We start from the raw sequence: 22,814 nt of genomic DNA, 5'->3' as shown, positions 1-22,814 counted from the left end.
AAAGAGGGAATCAGACTGAATAAAGTTTATAGGAGTGAATTTTGGAGTGAGTGGGTGAATGAATGAATGAGTAAGCGAACCGATGTGCATTGTTCTTTCGATGTATGAAAGCGTACGTGAATAAAATGCGTGAATGGGTTTCTGGGTGTGAATTTTGGGCAAGTGAGTGAACTGGAGTGACAGGTTGAATGAGCGAGCTCGTGAACGAATGAGTAATTGTGAATTTGAGGAATTATGATGCCGTCTGTGAGCAAGTGAATGAATGAGGGAGTGAGTTATAATAGAGTTTTACTTCTGTAGAGTTGGAATAGAATCCAATTAGTGATTGGGTTTAGTGAACAGGACTGCTTGTAGTGCACTAATAAAATTATATAACAGTGAAATGAAAGTGTGCTCTCTCTCACACACACACACACACACACACACGCACACACGCAGAACAAACAGTTCCAGCAACTAGAGGTCCTTGAATACTACTGTGTAAACTATTGTGTGCCATATACATGTGTGTGTGTGTGTGTGTGTGTGTGTGTGTGTGCCCTATGTCAATGCTGTTCTATTGGTTCTTGAGATGGTGCAAATGGAAACGCACGTTAGTTTATCAGGTAAACATTATGCATTTCAACATAAGTACTCTGTCAGAAACCTTCTGCTTACACACACACACACACAATCCCATACGCATTTTTTTGTCTCCCCCACACCCAAAACAAACACGCACACCTTCGGGCCATGTGGGGGTTCTGTGGCCTGAACAGAAAAGAAAACTTGAAGGAAGGGAAGCGTTTGCACGTCTTTCAAAGAGACAGCGTTACTATTTGCTCAGCTTTGTAGCTTCATACGCTCACTGCTGGTTCACATTCGCACAATATTGACACTCGCACACCGTCTCTGCTCCTGCTGGCAGGCACTCGGGTCGCCTCACGACTTGAAAGTGTGTATTACATTACTCTACATTAGTCTACAGCTTAGCGTAGCATAAATTCCATCGTGCTCAACGTGGACCGATGCTAGCTTAGCTGGTCCATGCTAGGTAACTAGCTGTGAAGGGTTTTTGTTTTTTTTTCTTCTATAGATGAGAGGCTATTGGGGAGCACGGCTTTGACAACTTGTTTTTTTCTTTCCCCTCCACAACACACTTTTATTTTTTTAAAGGCCATTTTCTCTCAGCCATTTCTCATCCAATACTTATTTTATTATAGCTGCAGAGCTAGCACGTGTGAAGAGTTCTTCCGAAACAGAAAAGTCAACAAACTTAAAAACAAACTTCTAAACATTGTTTTGTTTTGTGGAACATTTTCAGAACAGTATGAGATTCCAAAAAAAAAAAAAAGAAGAAGTTTGAAACACTATCCATCCATCAAGAGATTTCAGCAAGTGATAGAGGAAAAGCGGCCATTTTGTTTTTCCTGTTCAAACTGAATCGCAGCACAGTGGAATACAGTGTAAAGGATGCTGTAGTTTTCGTCTTCGGCCTCAACTGAAGTAAATTTATTGAAGCGGGCAATGCAGATTAAAAAAAAAAAAAGAGTCTAACCTTATGTAATAACCCTGAGAAACAAATGGATGCGAGTGTGTTTAATTAAGTATTTAATTTCATCATCAACTTCAGCTTTTCTCTTTATACACACAAACATTATGAGGAAACGTACAAGTGGCAAGTAAGGAGTCAAAGGTCACGAGCATCATTTAGTACGTGTTAGGATTTTGCATAAATATTCACGAGACCACACGTGTGCACATGCACACACACACACAGGTTGAGAACATCGTGTCCTTCACTGGTTCTGCCTCTCGCTCACCGCAACACCAGGGCGAGAAAGACTGAGAGCGAGAGAGCACAAACAAGCATTTTACCAGCTGTTCAGAACACTCCACCCTGTAGAAGAGCTGAGAGACTCCAGAAGCTCAATCAAAAAGGTGTTTATTATGCCATAAAAAGAAAGAGAGACAGACAGAGAGAGAGCGAGAGCGAGAGTATATGTTCAATGAATCCGATACAAAACCGATTCAAGTAACAGACTGACCTACAAATCGCAGATTTCAGATGATCTACTTCTTATTGCTAAAGGATCACATCGAACAAATAAAGGAGGAGTGAAGGCAGGGTTAAACGAGGTGACTGGACTGCAGGTGCAACATAAAACAGCCTCAGACCAGTTTATCCTCGAGTGTCAGGAAATCAGAAACTAGAACCTTGAGGGTGTGATAAAGGGAAACATACGGGGTCATGGCAACCTCAGAAATATAATAAAGAATAAATATATGTGTGCAGACGGTCAACAAGTACAAACTGAAGTCAAAACAGAAAATTAAAAACGGAGGAACACGAGATTCTGAACAGAATTCTGAACGCTGTTAATAAGAGACCAGATAAACTATATGTAAACATCCGACCAACAGGAATTAGCTATGTTTACATCCGAATTTATCGCAAATATCGCACTAAACCTTTGCGGATCAAACACCGTTTCCATCTCACGTGTTCGAGAGAGCAAACACGTCACTTCCGGGGGAAACTGGCGCAAGTTATGAATATTTCTTCTTTTTTTTTTCACAATTATCCAATCACATGATTTGTTGAGGCAAAGTCACGTGACCTTTTAGGCGGCGCATCGAGGAATTTATTCAGTAATTCCATCGCCGTTTATGCGCACGTCTTCTTATCGTATAAAAACAATTACCCGCCACAATTGAGTGCATGTGTGTGGGGTTTTTTTTTAATTATGCAGATTTTGTTCACATCTAGGTTAATTGATTTTGCGATGTCCCAAAATTCGCATATAAATATGTGGACGGAAACGTAGCTAATGGTCGTCACGTTCTTCGTGTACACTCGGTATTCCAAGCTCGACCCTAAAAACACCTAGGGAATGAATTTTCCGCCATCTTGTCGGACTGAGACATCACGTGTTATTGGAATTAGAGTAAAGAACACTATTTCCAGGCTGAAATGTTGCACAGCTTCGAAAAAAAAGCTGAGCTTGAGCCGTGGAACATTTTTAGTGGTCGTGATGGGTTCTTCATTCATTCATTCACTCATCCATCTTCAGCAACCACTTGGAAGGCTGCACGAGGCTGCTTTCATGTGGCGTCGTAATCACGGCAAATACGAGTTCCCAACCTAAAAGTCGTAATTACAAACGGAGGCCTCGGAAACTATTTTCGATCCTCGAGTTTCTGATCTTTACTCTCGCGCCAAGGCAGAGTAAACGAAGTACATCTTCTACATGCAGTTCACTCTCACCATCACTGATTTGAATCATCGTGGATGAACCCATAGACCTTTCATCTTTCATCATTGCAAAGGAAAGAAAAGTTTCAGCAGTTGCTGGGTGCGTTAAGTACTTTCTTTTTGAGGAAATGTTAGAAAAAAAATATTTTTTTAAATAATTGGTCTAACTAGATAATGTTAGAGGTGCAGTTTGTACATTGGGAAAATGGAGAAGCTGAGGAACATGTGTAGGTAGAATCACACACACACTTTATTTACAGTATTTTAACATACTAAGATGTTTCATTTTGGGGTTATGATTTTTTAAATTATTATTATATTTCACCGTTTCAGTGGTGGGTGATTGTTTGCTAATTATTGTAGTCACTTATATTTTGACATCAGACTTATAAGTGGACTTTTTTTTCCCCACTTATAGTGGAATCAGACTAGTCCACTAGCTACACAGTGCACGACTCAACAGCAACTCGAGGAGCCAGTGAAGGCACCATCAGGTCACCCGGTCACTATGGGGTATGGTGTAGCTGGGCTGTAATTGTGTACGGTTCTGGCAAGAATTTAAAAGAATTCAACTAGTGATATTTTTCATTGAACACCCTTAATCGTTTAGTAAAAACAAACAAATAAACACTGCAGTAAATAAATAAATAAAAAAGTTTAAAAGTCTAATTTCCCCTCACGTGTATCCGCTCCAGGCCTGATGGGGGCGTTAATCATCCCTCGCTCCGACAAAACAGCCGAAGAACAACATTGAGGCTCTTTTCCAAATGGATACTCACTCCCTACGTAGGCACGCTGTCTACTGTGTTCAATACCACTGGTACGTAGTGCACTCTGTTTATAATAACACGCAGCCATTTGGGATTCAAGCGTTTTGTAGTAGCGGCATCAAAGCTGCCGTGTCCCGTAATGTCCTTTAGCGATGTCTACAGCCTCTAAAGTGGTTCTCGGGTTATCCGTGGTACTGACCGTGGGCACCGTAGCGGGAGTGCACATCAAGCAGAATTGGGACAGACAGGTATGATGACCAAGGGATGTTAGCAGAGCTAGCTAGCGGCTAGGTCAATGTGTTAATGTTGCAAGCCGTGCTTTTAGCTAGCAAGCTAACATAAAGGAGCATGATGTGAGGCGTTATTTTAAAGAAAAGAACGAGAATGTAACATTAAGCACTCTAATGAAGCCTGTTTGAGGAAAATATATACACACATATGTAAATAACATACATCCATCCACACATACACAGTACACATGTGGTGTATAGATTATTTGAATAGGGGATACACTGGTCACGTGATGTGAACAAGCCACGCCCACGCAACACCTGTTCATCTAGGTAACTATTCTTACAAACATGATGGAAGGGTATATATATACACCTACATAATGAGTTACATCAGACCTGTTCGGTGGAAAATCTGGAAGACCGACCTATCGAGTGATCTCGTGGTGCTTTGGTGTGACTTTTGGTTCGCAGAGGCTGCGAGAAGGAGTGCTGCGAGACCTGGAGCGTGTGGAGAGGAAGCTCGAGAACCAGCGAGCCCTCGAGGAGCAGATCCGCCTGACCACGGAGCTCGTGGCACACCGAGAGCAACAGGAAGCCGGCGAGACGGCCGGCAGCAATTGAGGTTCCTGAACAGGTAGCGTTATTATTGGGTGTTTTCCATGGAGGAGATTCCGTATTGTCAGTCACTCTCGAAATGTCAAAGGGGTGGAGCTGGACCGACTGATCCGACTCCTCCCATAACCCATAATCCCTAACTCACATACCCACGACATACTTATCCGGCTTGTCTCTATGGCTCGGCTCCACCCACTCGTCGTGTTTGTTTTTCTTACCGCAGAGGGAGAAATGGACGGACTGGAGAAGCGTGGCGTGCTTGGACAGGACGAGGAGGCGATGTGCACGTCGGCCTCTGACGGCCTGGAGGAGGGCGAGGTGGAGGGCGAGACTCTGCTCATCGTCGAATCGGAGGACCAGGCATCCGTGGACCTCTCGCACGACCAGAGCGGCGACTCACTGACCAGCGACCCGGGCGAGGACGCCGAGGGCACCTGGAGCGAGGACACGGCCTTGTACTGCGAAAAGTGCCGCAAGTGGATCCCCACTGGTGAGACGGGACCTTTTCCGGTTTCAGGAAGATTTGTGAGATTCCAGGCTTAGTCGTGTTTCTTTTTCTTAACCAGATCTCAGTATAGACGTTTTCTTGAGGTAGATTGTCCCCGAGAAACACGATGACTTGTTAGTCTTTTCCTCTCTTGTCATTGGTCGGTTTTCGGTCGGTCCAGCCCAGCTTCACGGAGAGCAGCCCAGCTACCTGAAAGGAGACAACTTCTTTAAGTTCGTCTGCTCTGACTGTTCCGACGACGGCAAGGAGAGCTTTGAAAGGATGCGCCTCACCTGGCAGCAGGTATTTTTGATATTATTATCCCCAAATTTAGTATGATGATATCCTAATGCTGTATAGAAACACCGTGTGTGTGTATGTGTGTGTAGGTGGTGATGCTCGCCATGTATAACCTGTCTTTGGAGGGTACAGGGCGGCAAGGCTACTTCCGCTGGAAGGAGGATATCTGTGCTTTCATCAGCCGACACTGGACATTTCTACTTGGCAGCAGGTCAGTGAGAGAGACGGCACACACACACACACGTGCTATATTTAGGCTGGTGTCTTGAGGGGCCTTGCAGCTCCCTAAGAACGGAAAGTCAGTTTACCCGTTACGTTCTTCATGTAGTACGACAGAATATAGTTTTTTTTTGGGGGGGGAGCAGGAAGAAGACGTCGACGTGGTGGAGCACAGTGGCTGGTTGTTTGTCCGTAGGCAGCCCGACGTTCTTCCGTTCGGGAGCGCAGGAGTTTGGCGAGCCTGGCTGGTGGAAGCTGGTCCAAAACCGACCTCCGACTCTCAGACCAGACGGAGACAAGGCCTCCGGTTCGTCCCTCAAGGCCAAAGGTAGAATTTCCGATCAAATCGAGTCGGCTTTATTATAATTATATTCCGTCAATTTAAAATAAAATTTTCTTTAGTCTTTAAGTTCTGCACTCCATGTTTTATTCCAGCCACGTCGAAGCCACCGCCAGACCCCACCATTACAGTGGAGGGGCTGCGAAAGCGTGGAGGCCGCAGCGCAGTGGAGAGCGCCATGCGGCTGAAAGAGAAGCGTTCGCGCACGCAGGAAGCCAAAGAGATCCGGCGGGCTCAGAGAGAGGCCGCGTCTTCGGTGCCGCTCAGGCCGACCGCACGCTCTTTCGCGCTGGAGAGGGGCGAGGTCGTGGACTTCGCCTCGCTGAGCTCATCAGACCGGACGTCACCGTCGCCGTCACCCTCGCCCGATTTCTCCGCTCCCGGCACGCCGGCCTCGCACTCGGCCACGCCCAGCCTGCTGTCGGAGGCGGACCTCGTCCCGGATGTCATGCCTCCTCAGGCGCTCTTTCATGGCGAGTGATGGACGATAAATATACTCGCACATTTTGTTTGTAGAATTTTACTAACGTTTTTTTTTATGTTCGACTCCACCCCTAGACGACGAAGAACTGGATGGCGATGGTGCGATTGACCCAGGAATCGAGTATGCGCCCCCGCCCAGAGGCGCTGCAGGTCCAGTTTTCACGCGCAAAAAGCAGGAGCTCATTAAGCAGGAGCCGGAGAGCGAGGACGACGCAGAGGACGGCAGAGACAACGGCAGGAAGGAGAAAGACGAGCACAGGAAGGACAAAGGCGACGTAGGCCCAGCGCCAACGCCCTGCTACGCACCTCTCAGCCTGTATGAGGAGCGTGTGCTGCTGCGCAGGCTGGAAGCATGTCCCCAAGCGTTGGCCGTCACGCCGCAGGCCAATCGGCTGCGCCGCAAACTCCTGGTGCGACAGGCTAAGCGTGAGCGAGGGCTCCCCCTGCTGGACGTCGACCAGGCCGTCAGCGCCGCCCTCAGCTTGGTCGGGGGCGTGTACGGAGCGCAGGTGTCCACGGTCAGCGATACGGCCAAGTACAGGACGAACAGCCAGGATCTGCGCATTCTCGACCGCTTTCAGGTAACGCACAGCTTCGTGGAAATCTCTCTGTCGGATTAAAACACAAACTACACTCCACACAAGCCACCTGTCGTGTCGAGTGTTATTTGACCTGTAGGTGTTACACAAGGCCCGGTTTATCTTCCAGGTCACGTCTTCCAGCAGGAAGGGTTTCCACCGGTCCGACGTCTCCTTCTGGCACAGACTCATGGGCTCTGACGCCTGCATGGACCAAGAAATCAAGAGCCCTTACACGGCCCGGACTCTCAAACCTTATATAAGGTACGCCGGCTAAACGACAAATAAACGGACAATCCCAAACCCCTGTTCACGTCACTGGTTTAGCGATACCTGTCGATACAGGCGATTGCTGTGTAAAATTATTATTACTTTTTTTTAAATCAGGGATCCTGACGAGACTTAAAATCATGGTACGGGTTTTATATTTCCAATGCGAGTGTCTGTCTCTCCGGTCCAATAAGTGTGTTATGTAGGCGTACTGTGTAGACAGTTATGCAAGTGTTCTCTGTAATAGGGTTTGTTAAGTATAGAGGTGTTTAACGCGTGTGTGTGTGTGTGTGTGGGTGGATGCAGGAGAGACTACGAGACGAGGCCGCTGAAGATGAGCCTGCTGGCCGAGATTCGCGCGCACCCGCACAAGAACGACCCGTCCTGGGTTCCAGAGCCTGAATCACCCATAGACTACTGCTACGTCCGACCAAACCACATCCCCTCCGTCAACTCCATGTGTCACGATATGTTTTGGCCCGGTAAGCCATCCGAGATATATATATATATATATATATATATATATATATATATTAGTGCTAATATATTGAACTTTTGCTCAGCGGTGAACATTCTGTGCAAGAAGCTTTGAGAGTTTGTATTTGGTAGTGTAAATACGTGGGTAAGTATGTGCACCCCTGTCCATAGCCTTAACTAAAGTTCCTGCTGGTGTAATGTGTGTGTGAGAGAAGGTGTGGACCTGTCTGAGTGCCTGCAGTACCCAGACTTCAGCGTCGTGGTGCTGTACAAGAAAGTGGTGATCGGCTTCGGCTTCATGGTGCCGGACGTCAAATATAACGAAGCCTACATCTCCTTCCTGCTGGTGCATCCCGAGTGGAGGAGAGCCGGGATCGCCACCTTCATGATTTACCATCTGATTCAGGTGAAACTACGACCGTTACTAAACGCTCGTAAAAAACGCTCGTTTTTTTTCTTCTTCCCCCGTAACACATCCGTGATATAAAAACGATGTCTCGTTTCCGCGCAGACGTGCATGGGGAAGGACGTCACCCTTCACGTGTCCGCCAGCAACCCGGCCATGCTGCTGTACCAGAAGTTCGGCTTTAAGGCCGAGGAATACATCTTGGACTTCTACGATAAATATTACCCGGTGGACAGTAAAGAGTGCCGTCACGCGTTCTTCCTGCGGCTGAGGCGCTGAACGGCGGACCGGGCTCGTCTCTGTAGGACGGGTTCAGGATGTATCCGGATTAGAGCAGAGTTTTGAGACAGGATTGTGTGTAAACGTGTTGTCATTTAAGTGTACGTGTATGTCAGTGTATTCACAGCCTAAAAGTTTTCCACGTATGTATATATATATTTTTTGTTGCAAAAAATAAATGCCTGCTGATGATTGCGGGGAATTTTACCATCACAGACGAATAAGGCATGGGTCTCTTCGGGTTTATTTCCTTATGACCATCGGGTCTCACATGCTGTACGACGGCATTATTAATGGCGCTTCTATAAGCGAAACATTACTAAAGCGAGGTAGGGAAAAGGGGAGGGGCTTCCAGGCGTGCCGATTCATATCAGAGAGCTAAAAAAAAAAAAAAAAAAAAAACCACACCTACACAGCTGTACGGAATTTTTGCGTTCCTACTTTGATTGGATAAAATGATGATGGTAATCTGATCTCTTCGACAGTAACTGTAACAGTAATGACGTCTCCCCCAGATCTTCTCGAGTCCATATTCATTCAGGTCTGATCTCAGAGAGAGAGAGAGAGAGAACTCCTGTCTACCTAGGAGAACGTGTCGAGACCGGAGGCACTCCGGGTGTTAAGCCCGCCCCGCCCCGTCCCCCCGTGAGCCGCTAATAGCGAGAGCATCGAGCTGCAGCCCGAAGCTTCGGCCACATCATACGGCGTCTGACCGTGGTTGTTCAGTCTTCTCAAACTTGCGTTGCATCTGAAAGGATGAAAAAAAGGAGTGAAACTCCAACACAGCATCACAAATGCACTTTCAATAAGTGGCATTATTTAATATAGTTAATAGTGCTTCTGTAGACAGCCCCATAGCGTGCAGTGTCACAACACTATAACAACACAGTATATTAGACGTCGCCGTACGATGACCTAAACGGCTAAATTCTCACCCGAGCAGGATCTCCGCGCTCCTCAAGCCCTTGGTCCCCAAAGCCGCAGCCTCGTGCAGGGCGCCGTTATTCGACCTGCACAGCCATGTTTAGAATTCCTCAATATTTAATAAGCAGCTACACGGAGACCTTCGTTTGAGTTTACATAATGAGACGTTGGTCCAGGTTACCAAAAACACCAGAGTCTAAGAGTTCATTTCTAGGAGTATGTAACCACGTATATCTGCATTATAGATGTCTCTCACACGTGCACACACACACCAAGAGGTGCGTCTTGTGCTACAAGATCATGTAGGTTAAATATAATGTAGTGGTGCAACAGACATTAATTGTATCTCTATATGTTTATCTGTTTCTGTGGGCGTGGCCTAGACATGTACACGAGATTGTTCTATTTCCTCAAAAAACAAATAGTAGCTTAATTTAAAAATGTCCTGGAGTCTGACCGAACGAATACGTTTGTGCCGCGAGCTCTGCGTTTGCTCCTGATAACAGCAATGACCTTCGTTCGCGACCTCCAGATGGCGCCATCCCGATATACTAATATAGCATTCTTTCTAGAGTGTATCATTACATCATGATCATCATACGGCTTGAAAACAGGATCGGATACTCACGGCCCTGATCGCTGGTCAACATCTGCACCTTTCTGCACCAGCAGCGGGATGACATCGCAGTGCCCGTTTAGTACCACGGCAACCAAAGGTGGACGCTCGTCGCCGTCCAGGCATGACGGGTTGGCACCCTGAAGACACACGTTATCCTTAATATACTCTAATAACTGATGTGTTCGACGTGTTCGAATTTGCTGGGTGTGGAGTGGTACGATTTAGAGCGTTCTTGCCTCGTCCAAGAGCTGCTCCAGGACTGCGATTCGGCCCCGCCCCTCCAGCCCCACCTCCTTCAGCAGCAAGCTGTCTTTGTACGCCTGTGAAAAAAAATTCAAAATCAACCACATTGTGATATTTGATGAAAGTGTATGAGTGAATGTGTTTGAGAGAGAGAGAGAAGTACTAACAGGTGGTCGCTCAGCTGTGATTGTAGCGTAGTTCTTCTTCCGGTTCCTAGCACTCGGTCCAGACGCCGTGGAGGTCAGCTTGGTCCTCCCCTCCGTAACATCGCTGAGGTTGAGTTTCTCACACGACGATCCGTTCAGCTGCCCTGCTGGAGAACACTAAACTCACACACACACAAAACACATGTACAACATTTTGGAACCCCTCCAATGACACTAACAATGTGTGCGGATACACACAGATCCAGATAGATCGTCAGATAACAACTGCAGTAAGGTACGCGGTTACCCTGGATCTGTCTGGAGACGCCAAGATGAAGTTAACACGCAGACTGACTTCGTAGCTGTCCTCTTCAATCACAGCAGAGATCAGCTGGAAAGCAGAAATAAAAAACAAATATAAGCATATGTAGGTAACTGTTAGTGAGAGATACACACACACACACACACACAAATAGTATGTGCTGGATCGAGTGCTATCTTTTAACCTGCCGAGCAATGAAGGTGGAATCCCTTTACATTTTGTGGGTTTTTTTGGAAACTAAAAAAAGTTGTACATGTCGGCACTTTTGACCGGTTGCGTACATTTTGCAAAGAAAAGCTCCAAAAATAAAGACGTGAGAAAGCGAATTAACGCAGAGACGTGAAACGCGTGAGTCGGGATGCGTTCGGGTCTCACCCTGCCCATCCGCGGTTCTCCGACCAGTGCTCTGAACTCGCTGTTGTTTTGCGTGTAACTGCGAAGGTGAGCGCAGATGTGATCCAGCTGTTTCCTCCAGAATCCTATTACACACATAGCATTACAAAGAGCTGTATGACATGTAGAACACACTGTATATCATATCCCAGCCTTTGTGAAATATAGATTAAGGGTAATCAGCTTTTCCAGGGGCTTGAAATCACTAGCACCCGTCGATCATATCAGGTGAATGGTATATATTTACGTGTAAAACACGTTAGATGGTGTGTGTTACCTCGTCCAGGGCTGACAGCTGTGAGTAAAGGTTTCCTGTCACTCATCTGCCCCTGCCTGCTAAGCTCCGCCTCTCTCTGCTGGCTCCGCTTCTGCAGGTCAGCGCTGGAGGGGTAGAAGAGGCCAGCGGTCTGGGTCTGCGCGTCCACACGCCTCGCCGTGCTCGCCGCCGGAGCACGACGTGCAGATGCGCTCTAGAGAGAGATTTGGCCAAACGATTTTTTATTTTAGAAACGATGAAACCAATAAAGCTAGCAAAACCTTGTTCGCTTTCCCAGCAAAGCACGTGAGCATGTACGGCTAGTCTGTACTGCTAGTCACGTGGACGTTATACCTGCTCAGGTTCCAGCGCATCCTCTGGTGCACCCGGCTGCACGCTACAGGCGGACCCTCGGGACGGACCTTCCAGGAACACGCCGCAGCTCCCGCAGAAGCTAGCATACGGGTGACTGCTAGCTCCGCATTTAGAACAGGTCAGACACTTAGCCGCGTGGCCCGACTGCGCAGAAAGAACACAAACACAAAACAGAGAACGAGGGAACGACCGTTCATAGCTGCTAGAACGAAAGCGGTACGGACATTCTACAATGTTAAAAATGATAAACGGATATACAAATGACATGTCTGTCAGAATGGAGGAATAAAACACTTCTTGGTCGGCGTTCTCACCTTGGCGCCGCACCAGTCGCAGAATCGAGCGTCCGAGTGGTTCGCTCGGTTACATTTGGAGCACGGGACCGCCTTGCCTGCCGACAAAGGTAGAGGAGGAGCGCGCTGTCCGCTCAACACCGGCTAGAACACGGAGGATCCGATACAGAATGATATGCGAGTCCAATCTGTCTGATTCTTCGTTTATAACCTAAACACGGGTGACTCATGAATGAACTATGAATACTCTTACGCTGTCGGCTTGAGACAATCTGGTTTCACAGGTCACGCAGTAGGTGATGTGGGCGGGGTTTCCTGTGCCGCATGATGGACAGATCAGTTTGCCCTACGAGACAGGAAAGAGGTCAGAGAACGGGTTGCGTTGTTGTTGTTAACCGAGTGTACGAGGATAATGTGTGTGTGTGTTTGGTCTTGTCTACCTGCAGCCTCAGGCTGGCCTGTGGTTGAAGCTGTGGGGAAATAGGAGCCTCACACACCACACACGAGGACGTGTTCACCGGCACCATGCTCTTACACTGCATACACAGGATCATCTGGAATAACACACACACACACACACACATACAGTATATACGCACCATTAGTGGTGCTTTACTTTACACACATATATACATACACTTGGGTATATAAGGTTGCGCGTACCTGTCCCCCCTCAGTAGGGGGCAGTCTCTGTCCCGGTATAGGAGGCACCGGAGCACCGCAGTGCAGGCAGAATCGGGCGAAGGGATCCGAGGGCCGATGGCTCAAACACTTAAAGCACCTGCACACTCAGAGAGCCAGCCCAACAAATTATACAAGAGCCTAGAGTAATGCAAGACATTACAGACTGCCTCGAGGCAGATTCCACTCCAAGGTACGTGTTAGAACAAACCCCCCCCCCAAAAAAAACTCCTGACCTGACATTCAATCAATTATAGCATGGCAGAGGCAGCGGGACATAAAGAACCATCTCTGAACATCTCTGAACCGTAATTATCGTTCAGAAAGATATCTGTCTAGACCAGTGTTTCTCAATCAGGGGACCCCTAGTGGTCCGTGGCGTAATTACAGGGGTCAAACAAATATAACAAATAATAAATAATAAATCTATATTTGTTAAACGTATCAAAATATATTCAAATACATCATACGCCCATCAAATGTGAGAACAGTTTAAGACATGTTTTAAAATGAACCAATTTGGTTATTGGCATGCGTTCACAAACATCACGTTAGCTGAGCTGACGATCGTTCTTGATGGATTTATTTTAAATTTATTTACAAATGAAAATTTGCTAAAAAAAAAACACACGACAAGTGTTAGACAAGTTCAGGTGTCGCACTGACGGATAAAATAAACAAAAGATAATTCGGAGAGTCGTGTTGTTGCATAAAGAAATATCACTCAAAGGTAACGAGGCCGTTACACTGAAGAACAATCAGTGTGCCAGCATTAAATATCTCACACGCTCTTTCATCGGTTAACTGCTGTATATGGAATTACAGTATAGATATACATGAGAACAGAAATTTTTTTTGTTGACCATCGGTAGACCATTCCTTCTTTACTCCCCCTCCGTGTCCACTGAACCGCCGTGTCATAAAATGTCATCGCATTTCTTTTTCCTCGAATCATCGTCACGTTTCTTTCTCTCACCTGAGGAAGTCTGTTTCTCTCTGAAGGCGAGCGATCTGTGTGCTGTTGAGGTTTTTCAGCAAGCCGTCCCCATCCCCTGCGCTCTGAAAAGTAATAAAGTTCTATCCATACAACGAATTAACACAATGTTTTTTTAAATAAGCATTTAAAGCGACAGTTCACCCAAAAATGAGAATTCCGTCATCAGTTACTCACCTTCCTGTCGTTCCAAACCCATAAGACTTTCCTTCATCTTCCGAACATGAACGAAGACATTTTTATTGAAACTTTTATTGATTTCTGTCCCTCTGCTTACAGTCCATGTAACCAAAACTTTCAAGCTCCAAAACGTCCATAAATGCATCGTAAAAGTAATCCACGTGACTCCAGTGGTTTCATATAAAATGTTATGACGCGATTCGAATGCTCTGTGCGCAAAAAAAAAACCCTAAAATGAAGTCTTCACTTCTAAAGTCTTATAGGTTTGGAACGACATGAAGGTGAGTAACTGATGACGGAATTTTCATTTTTGGGTGAACTGTCGCTTTAACCTAAAGTGGAAATGACCTAAAGTGGCACGTGAGTGAACCGCAGTCAAATAATACAGTCATAATGGTTTAAGACCAGTGCATCCAACTGAATTTACTCACAGCAGGTGTTTCTACACTGTTCTATGGTAAGTAAAGAACACTCTGGTCAATCGTACCTGTGGGCGTTTTGTGGGCGGGGCTACAGGTGCGCTCGGTAAGCGTTGAGACAGAAAACGGGGGCCTTTGTTTTTTCGAGTGCTCCGTGCTTCTTTGTCGGAAACGTCTAACACACCAAAGAAAACGTGTAAAGACGAGTCAGCAGATATTCCTTCTATTCAGGAATTATTTATTTTTAAAAAAGTAAATAGAATTACAACGCATTGTTTATATTAACGTTAACTGTAGAAGCATTAAAATGACTGTATTGATATAAACCTGTGATTTGCTTTGCAGCTGGAACTACTGTCAAGAGCTGCAGTTAGAGAAAATTAATCAACACCTTCTGACCAACTGAGAATTCAGCAGCGGTGTGGTGTAATAATCAGTAATGACCGAATGGCTGTACCTAAATATTTTGTAGAAGCGTCTCCAGGACTGTTCAGCCCCTCCTGTGGTACATTCAGAAAAGCACCGTGTTAAATACATCCGCTATTATGTGAAATGATCATCTCTTATAATAATATGTCTTTAATCACTGGTTAAAATACAAGAGTAACACAGACGTCACTTTGCGCCAAATCCTCTCTGGGGTACTCTTGATTGTTGTCTGACGGTTCTTGTAGCTCAGAGGGCACGTGATCTACGACGAAGACCTTCGTAACAACGGCGCTCTGTCTTCCATCACTGCGGAAGGAGACAAACAAGACAACTGTCATACTGATGCACCAGCAATTACAATTAAATTACAACCAACAGCGTACAATTAAAGGAGCGGTTTGCAATTATTATTTTTATTATTTTTTTTTGAGTGACCATCAAGAAGAACAGCAATTGCAGTAAAAACACTGATAAGCTTTTCTAATTCCTCCCCGTACCTAAACCCACCCCCTCTGTTGAGCTGCTCTGTTCCAACTAAGAGAAGAGCTCATTTCAGGGCCAGAAAACTGTCAACAGATGCTGAAATAAAGAAGCATGCCCTCTACCACTACATGACAATATTGTAAATCACATCATCAGGGTTTTTTTTTGGCTAAGCCTTCTATGAAATGACATTCTTTTATGGGATCCCTTAATCAGTTTTTAGGGAAAAGAAGTAAACTGAAGCCTGGAATAAAGAAACTAGCCTGATCCATTACATGACGAAATTGGGAGTCATCTTTGAAATCACTGTATATAAGTATTAGAGGTCGCTTAATCATTAGTTTTTGGGAAAAGAAGAAAACTGAAGCCGCTCTTTTGCAGCTGGGGGTGGAGCTAATTTCAGGGCCAGAATGCACTCAGAAAACAAGCAAACAAACGAGGTCAATAATACAAAAATAGAGTGAAACAATATATGAAAGGCATCTACATATTTATATGTTTCATACAGGTCTATAGATGTTATAAACTTTTGTTATGAATGTTACAAATTGCACCTTTAAACCCCAGACAGAATTCATTCCTCACATGCGTGTTCACTCTTTATTTACAAAATGAAGCTTTTTTTTCTAATTCCAGAGCAGTATAATAAACAATTATATTCTGTGTTATTATGAACATGTGTTCTTTTGTCTTGGAAGCTGAGTTAGGCCCTAATTTTGTGTTTTCTCAGCATGATTACTATTATTATCATCATTATCATTTATATCACAGCACCTGGTCACAGCCATGGCCCTGACGTGCACTTTGCCGCTGGGTAAGCGAATGGGTTCAGTGTATCTCAGTGTGCTGCTGACCCCAAGCCCTGGCTTTCGCACCAACTCCGGTTTAGTGCTATCCAGCGTGTAGAAAATACTCACATCAGGGGTGTCTGAAATGTAAGGAAAAAAAAGAAAAAGACCACAGATGTGTTTCAAACTGTTTTACAGACCTGAGTCGAATTCTCTTTATTATCTCTTACACACTGGAACAATGACAAAGTATCTTGAGACCCATATTGCCTTTAGACGATGTATTTTGACTTTGTACAGAGTGTAATGAGTTGCCATTACAGTAGCTAGCTAACTGGATAGCATGCTTATTAGCTGGCTAACAAAATAAAATAAGATTATGCTACAAATGCAAAAGTAAAAGTGCAATAGCTCTGAGGTAAATTTGAACTTTAACTTCAAATTCTTCACCCAAGGATCAAAGAAAGTTGAAACAACTCTTCAATTTACTCAACAAATAGAAGGATTTACACACTGATTTTCGATACATTAGTTATATTTTAGTCACATCAGTGCTTCTTTCAGCAAGGAACATGAGAAGACATTAGCTAAAGCTAGCCAAGAACAGCATTATTAGCATTAACATCTTATCATAGCTAGCATGATGAGTCACACTCATATGCTAATCGCTTGCGCTCCGCCTTTGCCTAAGAGAAGGTTTAGCTAATTGGCTAACATTAACATCCTATATTTAACTAAGTTAGCATGTTTTCTTTGCTAATAAAAGATTAGACTAGCATGGATTCCACTAGCTAACATATTTGACTAAGCAGCAAGTCAAATTCTAGCTAATAGTAAATATTGTTTATTTGCAGGATCTTTTACTTCTGATTAATAAATTAACAAACTACGTAGCATTAGTCATGTATACGAGTAACAAGACAAAAACAGATGAAAACTGGAAAGTTAAAGGCATACTTTTGACTTTTCACTAGAGTACATTTGTTCTGGATGCTTCCACTTTTAATCGAGTAAGATTCAGACTCATTAGCTATACTTTCACATAAGTATGATTTCTCAGTACTTTTCCCACCTCTGCTGCTAATAAAGTTATTATCAGAAGAAACAGAACATCCCATAAATAAAAAAGCACGAAGGATTCAATGAAGGTGAAATGTGGTAAGGGAAGTCGACATGATGATGTCATGTAGAAACCGTGAGGCTGAACCCACCTGACTTGATCTCGATGGGCGTATTGGTGTCTATTTCATGCTTGGCTTTTCCAGGAGTTGGGATCCGAATGGGAATTATGAATGGAGCCACAATGGAACCTGCAGTCATCCTGAAGCTTTTAGATCACAGGTATATGGGGAAAATGACTTTGATCACCCAGTGTTTACCTAGGATTCAAATATAATGACAGATTGACCAGTTAGGAATATTAACCATTTGATTAACTACTCATTGGTTAAGGTTCTGAGTTATTGAGCAGAAGGTTGGGGGTTCTAAGCCCCAGCATAGCCAAATTGCCACTATTGGGCCCTTGGCCAAGACCCTTAACCCTATCTGCTCCAAGGCCACCTAAAAGGCTGGGAACAAACTTGGGAAGTAAATCAAGATCTCAGAGCAGTCACTTGGAGTAATAGCTTTTGGCCGTTTTGGTTCCCATTGGACGTACTGGGTTCTACTCAGGGTCTAGAAGAATAGTTCTTTAACCAACGACTACAAGATGATTACAAGGTGGTATGGCAGCAGTTTTTCCAGCTCGAGGATAAACCCCAGATCCACTGACCATTTTGACCAGGAGAAAGCAGTTACTGGAGATGAATGAATGAATGAATGAAAATGTAAACCATAGCATGTACTCAATCCTAGTCTGTATAGGCTTCTACTTTAGTCTTAAGATTTGACTTGGATGTTGATTTGTATTGTAGCATTTCAATCCACATGCAGTGCATTTATATAGGAATAAATATTGTGGCACGCAATCCATTTTATCCATGCACCTCAATCAATAACGGTAATATATTAGAGAAGCTTTTACCTGGTATCCAATGACGCCGCACTCATCAACTCGGCTACACAACAACACGCGCTCTTATTGGTCAAACGTAGCCCATAGCAACCCGCAACTAGCTCTATTATTGGCTAATCTCGTCATACAGCAAGATTATGTCATATTTAATATTTCTTTTGTTTAAACTTCGTGAGACAAATTTAATTTATAAAAAATCTGACCTTGGGCATATTTCTTACTAACAGTGGAATGTTTACAACAGAGTAACGTGTGAATAGTCTTGTAGCGGGTTACATTTTTTTACCTGAATTTTTTATTTTTTAAAGGCACAAAAACATTTTTTTTTCTTCAACCGATAGCAAATGAAAATTTTCTGAGGGGGGAGGATACGATTAGAAACCCCAAAAGAAAGCAACGAACACGAGATTTGTACAGGCAATATGACAGCCACCTATATCATGAACCCGGAAGGACCCACGCCACACGCTGCAAAAACCAAACAAACCAAAACGCGTTATTCCTTTCCCACCCGTACTCATTAAAATCCCGCCTCCTTCATGATGATTGGCTAAACTCTCACTTTGGACCACAACATCTGCGGTACGATTCGCTAGTGTTTCAGTCTTCATATCAGGAGGCGTGGTTTGTCTTAAGAAAACGGGCGGAGAAGAAAAAAACAAAACACGCTGCTGTGTTGTAGTGTTTTTGAGTAGCTTTGCTGGCGTATTGCAGGTTTTAACTCGTATTTCTGTGAAACACGAACCATGACAGATGTTAAGGTGAAAAAGGAGTCCACAGATGTTGTGGATATCGAAAACAGGTAAGTCGGGTGGTTTATTAGTTATATCTAAGTATATCTATATCTAGTTTAGAAGTAATATTATTCATTGTGGATCAAGAAACCCATGAGAGATCTCTTGGTCAATGGAAATGAGCTATTATATTATATAATATGATACACAGTGTTAAGGTAAGGTTGATGGATCTCATATGTCTTCCTGTTTCCTGTGTAAATGCATTGACATGCAGTATGTGACAGGGTGTTAATGTGTGCATGATGCTTGTGTGTGCATTCAGAATAAAGGAGCTGTGTCAGCAGTTTCCACAAGGAATCACAGACCAGGTCATCCAGAATGACATGCCGCATGTGGAGGCTCAGCAGAGGGCCATGGCCATCAACCGACTCCTGTCTGTGGTAATTGTCTGACAATCACTTCACACTTAGTGCTTACTCTATCAGGTACACGCATTCTCGGGTCTTATTAAGAGGACACGAACCGTAAAGGTATGCAGTTACTACAGTCAGACTACAGCGCGTGTCTGAAACATCAGTCAGTGTTGTGAAAGCGCAACAGGATTATTTAAGCCTACAGTAGATGACGACGACGATGATGTTCATGTCACGCGGTCACGGAATTGTTTCACCTCAAGCTGGTTATTTGGTAATGAACGTCGCCTAAGTGGCAGACCCAGGGATGCGTTAGTAAATCCTGAGCTCCCACACACAGACTTAGTTTATGGAATAAAGTGCACAATAGATGTGTGTGTATACAGGCCAAGTGTACCTAATAAATAGGCAAAGGGGTGTAAATGGGCTTTTGTTTTAATCTGGTGTAGTATGTATATGTAAATGGTCTGTCGACTCTTATTCACACAGGGCCAGTTGGATCTCCTCAGAAACAGCAATGGGTTGCTGTACCGGTTGAAGGACACTCAGTCAGCAAGGTACGTCCACTCTTCACAAAAGAGCATGTTGTCCAGGCTCAGCGGGACTTTTTTGGGGAGGGGGAATGAATTTTATAATGATCTTTTTAACTACGATTATACAGGGACTGTATGTGAGATTTTATATATATATATATATATATATATATATATATATATATATATATATATATATATATATATATATAATATACACACACACATATACAGCCAGGAAAAATAAAATAAAAAGCAATTAGAATTTTGTTTGTGTTTTTATTTTCAAGTAAAATGAAGGGCTCCGACAACCAGGAGAAGCTTGTTTACCAGATCATCGAGGATGCGGGGAATAAAGGTGGGACGAATTAAATCCTGTTTGAAGTTCTTGACACCAGGGAAACGATCTGCATTTATTCATTTGAGAGAGGGGGGGGGGGGCGCTCTAGTGATTTTGTTTTGTGTCTTTGCAGGAATATGGAGTAGGGACATCCGCTATAAAAGCAACCTCCCCCTGACCGAGATCAACAAAATCCTGAAGAACCTCGAGAGCAAGAAGCTGATCAAAGCAGTGAAGTCCGTCGCAGTGAGTTGATCGATAAGAAGTGCCGCTTTAGCGTTTAAGAGTTCCCGGAGGAAAACCTTCAAACGTTTTTAACAACGAATTGTTGTGTCCAGGCCTCAAAGAAGAAGGTGTACATGCTGTATAACCTGCAGCCGGACCGCTCGGTTACAGGAGGAGCGTGGTACAGCGATCAGGACTTCGAGTCGGAGTTCGTGGAGGTCCTCAACCAGCAGTGCTTCAAATTCCTTCAGAGTAAGGTCAGGAACGTTTGCGAACATGCCCCTAGAATCTGTGTGAAAACAACCTGAGTAAGAAAAGAATAAATAGGACAAGTGAGTCATGGCCAGTGATGCGTTATGTGTATTCGATTGTATTGCGTTTGTATCCCTGAGATGAGGTGAAGGTGTAACCCGAAATGGAGCCCGTCCTCTTCTAGGATTATGGGATTATAAATCCTTACACTACACAGGTGTAGAAGAGTAAAGATAAACAGTAGGAAGTGTGTATTGTATTTTTTATTTTTTTTTTGTAAGTGCAAATCTGTGCGTGAACACTCCAGGCAGAAGCAGCGAGGGACAGTAAGCAGAGTCCTATGGTGCAGAGAAACAGCTCGTTCGCCACCTCGTACGAAGTCTGGAAGTACATCTGCGAGTTGGGAATTAGCAAGGCATGGCATACACGTACAACTTCTGCCACTTTATGTCAGTGAGCGTTGCTGTTGGTTAGCGATTAAAGTTCCAAAATGTGCTGTGCTGTGCTGTAGGTGGATCTATCTATGGAGGACATCGAGACCATCCTGAACACGCTGATCTATGACGGAAAGGTGGAGATGACCATCATCGCGGCAAAAGAGGGGACAGTAGGGTGTGTGGACGGGCAGATGAAGCTTTACAGGGGTGTGAACTCCATCATCCAGCCCACAGGCCTGGTCAAAACGCCCTGTGGGCTCTGTCCGGTAAATGCTGCAGTTACATTTACAGCCAGCGAATACCCCCAAAAGAGTGAAAACAGACCAAATGTCTGACCGCGATTTACACCAGCTAGAGGTGCCAATATTTACGGGTTTAGCTGTAGCGTATACGATTTTCAAGAACTTGCTATGGCGATACGGAAGACATCAGAAATCTGTCTCTTTTTTTTTTTTTCCCCCTCAACTCTCCGGTCCAATCGACATTCACCAGGCAGAGATGATGTTCAATCCGACCAATTCACCGAAGGGGAAAGGACGCCGGGCGTCCATTGGCCTGTGAGCGAATAGAAAACAAGTGGGCGGGGCTGGGGTCCTTTTGGTTGGGGGCGGGAAAAAAAAAAACTTGAAAAAAGGAGCTGCTCATTATTAAGTAGCAGTGTCACCAGTCTTCTGCAACAGCGTTTCAGTATAACGTTGCTTCGCGCGCAAAAATATTGGCACCTTTGCGATTCCAAAACGAAGCTGTGCTTGCCCCGATAGTCTGTAAAACATCCTGACCTCACCAAGAACATCCAGCACTTAATGCTTGCCTAAACATTTTGAATGCAAAATTCTCAAATGACTGTTGAGGAAGTGACGTGACTGACTCTTTTTTTTTTTTTTTTTTCTCCCCGCCCCTCTGTTCTTCCAGGTGTTTGATGACTGCCACGAAGGCGGGGAAATATCTCCATCCACTTGCATATACATGGGAGAGTGGCTAGACTTTTGACCTCTTCTTTTTCTTCGTATGCTTTTTTTTTCTCTGTGGAGAAAGTGTAATATATTTTTGTGCAAGAATTTGATGCAACAGATGATGTTTTAATTTATATTGAACAATAATAGGCTTGATACAGTATATTTGAAATGAATGGGCGAGGAGAAGAAGAAGAAGAAGAAGCAACAGCAGCTGTACCATGTACCTCTGGACTCAGATCTCAATGTCCCTTTCTAAGTTTATTTTTTTTTCTTCCCTTTTCTCCTTAAAATGAAATATTCTGATGCACGGGATACAGCATTACAAATACACAACTGATTTATCGTTTGTAAATGAGCAACACACATTTCCCCTGGATCTGTGCTCATTGAATAAAATCAATAAAATGCCGTTTTAGTTTTTAGAAAAGACGTGAACGCAGTACAAACTGTAAAGTTTGTGGATTTCTGGTAATAAAGAACAGGCTTGAAACGAACCCTGACTTGTAAACTGTCCTCCATTGTCCATAACTGGGAAAATGTTATTAAGTGACTTACCACGTAAGCGTTAGGACCAATGTTTATCTTCGTCATCATCATCATTCCCCTGATGATTTTCCTGGTAGCAACGGCTTGAGATCAGCGGAGACTTCTTTATCCCCAGCTCCTCCTG

The 22,814-nt window shown here is 44.3% G+C and overlaps 4 protein-coding genes across 4 annotated transcripts; 3 read left to right on the top strand and 1 right to left on the bottom strand.

Moving 5' to 3' along the window:
* Window positions 1–4,077: 4,077 nt before the first annotated feature.
* On the top strand, window positions 4,078–4,859 carry LOC124626412 (protein PET117 homolog, mitochondrial). Its single transcript, XM_047151541.2, has 2 exons — window positions 4,078–4,253; window positions 4,710–4,859. The coding sequence occupies exons 1-2, from the start codon at window positions 4,158–4,160 to the stop codon at window positions 4,857–4,859; spliced, it is 246 nt and encodes an 81-aa protein (XP_047007497.1). The 5' UTR covers window positions 4,078–4,157.
* Window positions 4,860–5,084: 225 nt separating this feature from the next.
* kat14 (lysine acetyltransferase 14) lies at window positions 5,085–8,905 on the top strand. The gene is made up of 10 exons (XM_017458898.2): window positions 5,085–5,343; window positions 5,522–5,643; window positions 5,730–5,851; window positions 6,006–6,187; window positions 6,295–6,672; window positions 6,758–7,263; window positions 7,391–7,524; window positions 7,837–8,012; window positions 8,223–8,413; window positions 8,519–8,905. The coding sequence occupies exons 1-10, from the start codon at window positions 5,085–5,087 to the stop codon at window positions 8,690–8,692; spliced, it is 2,244 nt and encodes a 747-aa protein (XP_017314387.1). The 3' UTR covers window positions 8,693–8,905.
* A 13-nt stretch (window positions 8,906–8,918) lies between these two features.
* Window positions 8,919–18,796, bottom strand: dzank1 (double zinc ribbon and ankyrin repeat domains 1). The gene is made up of 20 exons (XM_017458976.3): window positions 18,261–18,796; window positions 17,449–17,616; window positions 16,224–16,377; window positions 15,152–15,272; window positions 14,995–15,037; window positions 14,606–14,712; window positions 13,921–14,003; window positions 12,927–13,044; window positions 12,704–12,817; window positions 12,517–12,609; window positions 12,285–12,407; window positions 11,950–12,114; window positions 11,617–11,809; window positions 11,322–11,425; window positions 10,932–11,015; window positions 10,646–10,801; window positions 10,472–10,555; window positions 10,245–10,372; window positions 9,628–9,702; window positions 8,919–9,440 (listed from the first exon to the last, which is right to left on the bottom strand). The coding sequence occupies exons 2-20, from the start codon at window positions 17,555–17,557 to the stop codon at window positions 9,275–9,277; spliced, it is 2,220 nt and encodes a 739-aa protein (XP_017314465.2). The 5' UTR covers window positions 17,558–17,616; window positions 18,261–18,796; the 3' UTR covers window positions 8,919–9,274.
* Window positions 18,797–18,916: 120 nt separating this feature from the next.
* polr3f (polymerase (RNA) III (DNA directed) polypeptide F) lies at window positions 18,917–22,638 on the top strand. Its single transcript, NM_001201110.1, is given in 9 exon segments — window positions 18,917–19,053; window positions 19,311–19,428; window positions 19,891–19,958; window positions 20,225–20,292; window positions 20,408–20,520; window positions 20,613–20,756; window positions 21,059–21,166; window positions 21,263–21,454; window positions 22,101–22,638. Coding segments are annotated over 9 exon segments (945 nt in total). The 5' UTR covers window positions 18,917–18,997; the 3' UTR covers window positions 22,179–22,638.
* Window positions 22,639–22,814: the final 176 nt, after the last annotated feature.

This window comes from Ictalurus punctatus, chromosome 27 (assembly GCF_001660625.3).
Source record: "Ictalurus punctatus breed USDA103 chromosome 27, Coco_2.0, whole genome shotgun sequence".
NCBI lineage: Eukaryota > Metazoa > Chordata > Actinopteri > Siluriformes > Ictaluridae > Ictalurus > Ictalurus punctatus.
This window is presented reverse-complemented; position numbering and strand designations above follow the sequence as displayed.

Bases quoted from the DNA above. Each gene is read 5' to 3' on its own strand.
- dzank1 (XM_017458976.3), bottom strand. From the start codon at position 17,557: ATGACTGCAGGTTCCATTGTGGCTCCATTCATAATTCCCATTCGGATC. The intron at 13,045-13,920 runs GTGAGAGAAAGA...CTGAGTGTGCAG, and splicing joins AGAGAAACAGACTTCCTCAG to GTGCTTTAAGTGTTTGAGCC. The intron at 10,802-10,931 runs GTAACCGCGTAC...GTGTGAGTTTAG, and splicing joins CGTCTCCAGACAGATCCAGG to TGTTCTCCAGCAGGGCAGCT.
- LOC124626412 (XM_047151541.2), top strand. From the start codon at position 4,158: ATGTCTACAGCCTCTAAAGTGGTTCTCGGGTTATCCGTGGTACTGACC. The intron at 4,254-4,709 runs GTATGATGACCA...TTTGGTTCGCAG, and splicing joins AGCAGAATTGGGACAGACAG to AGGCTGCGAGAAGGAGTGCT.
- kat14 (XM_017458898.2), top strand. From the start codon at position 5,085: ATGGACGGACTGGAGAAGCGTGGCGTGCTTGGACAGGACGAGGAGGCG. The intron at 5,644-5,729 runs GTATTTTTGATA...ATGTGTGTGTAG, and splicing joins TGCGCCTCACCTGGCAGCAG to GTGGTGATGCTCGCCATGTA. The intron at 5,852-6,005 runs GTCAGTGAGAGA...GGGGGGGAGCAG, and splicing joins ACATTTCTACTTGGCAGCAG to GAAGAAGACGTCGACGTGGT.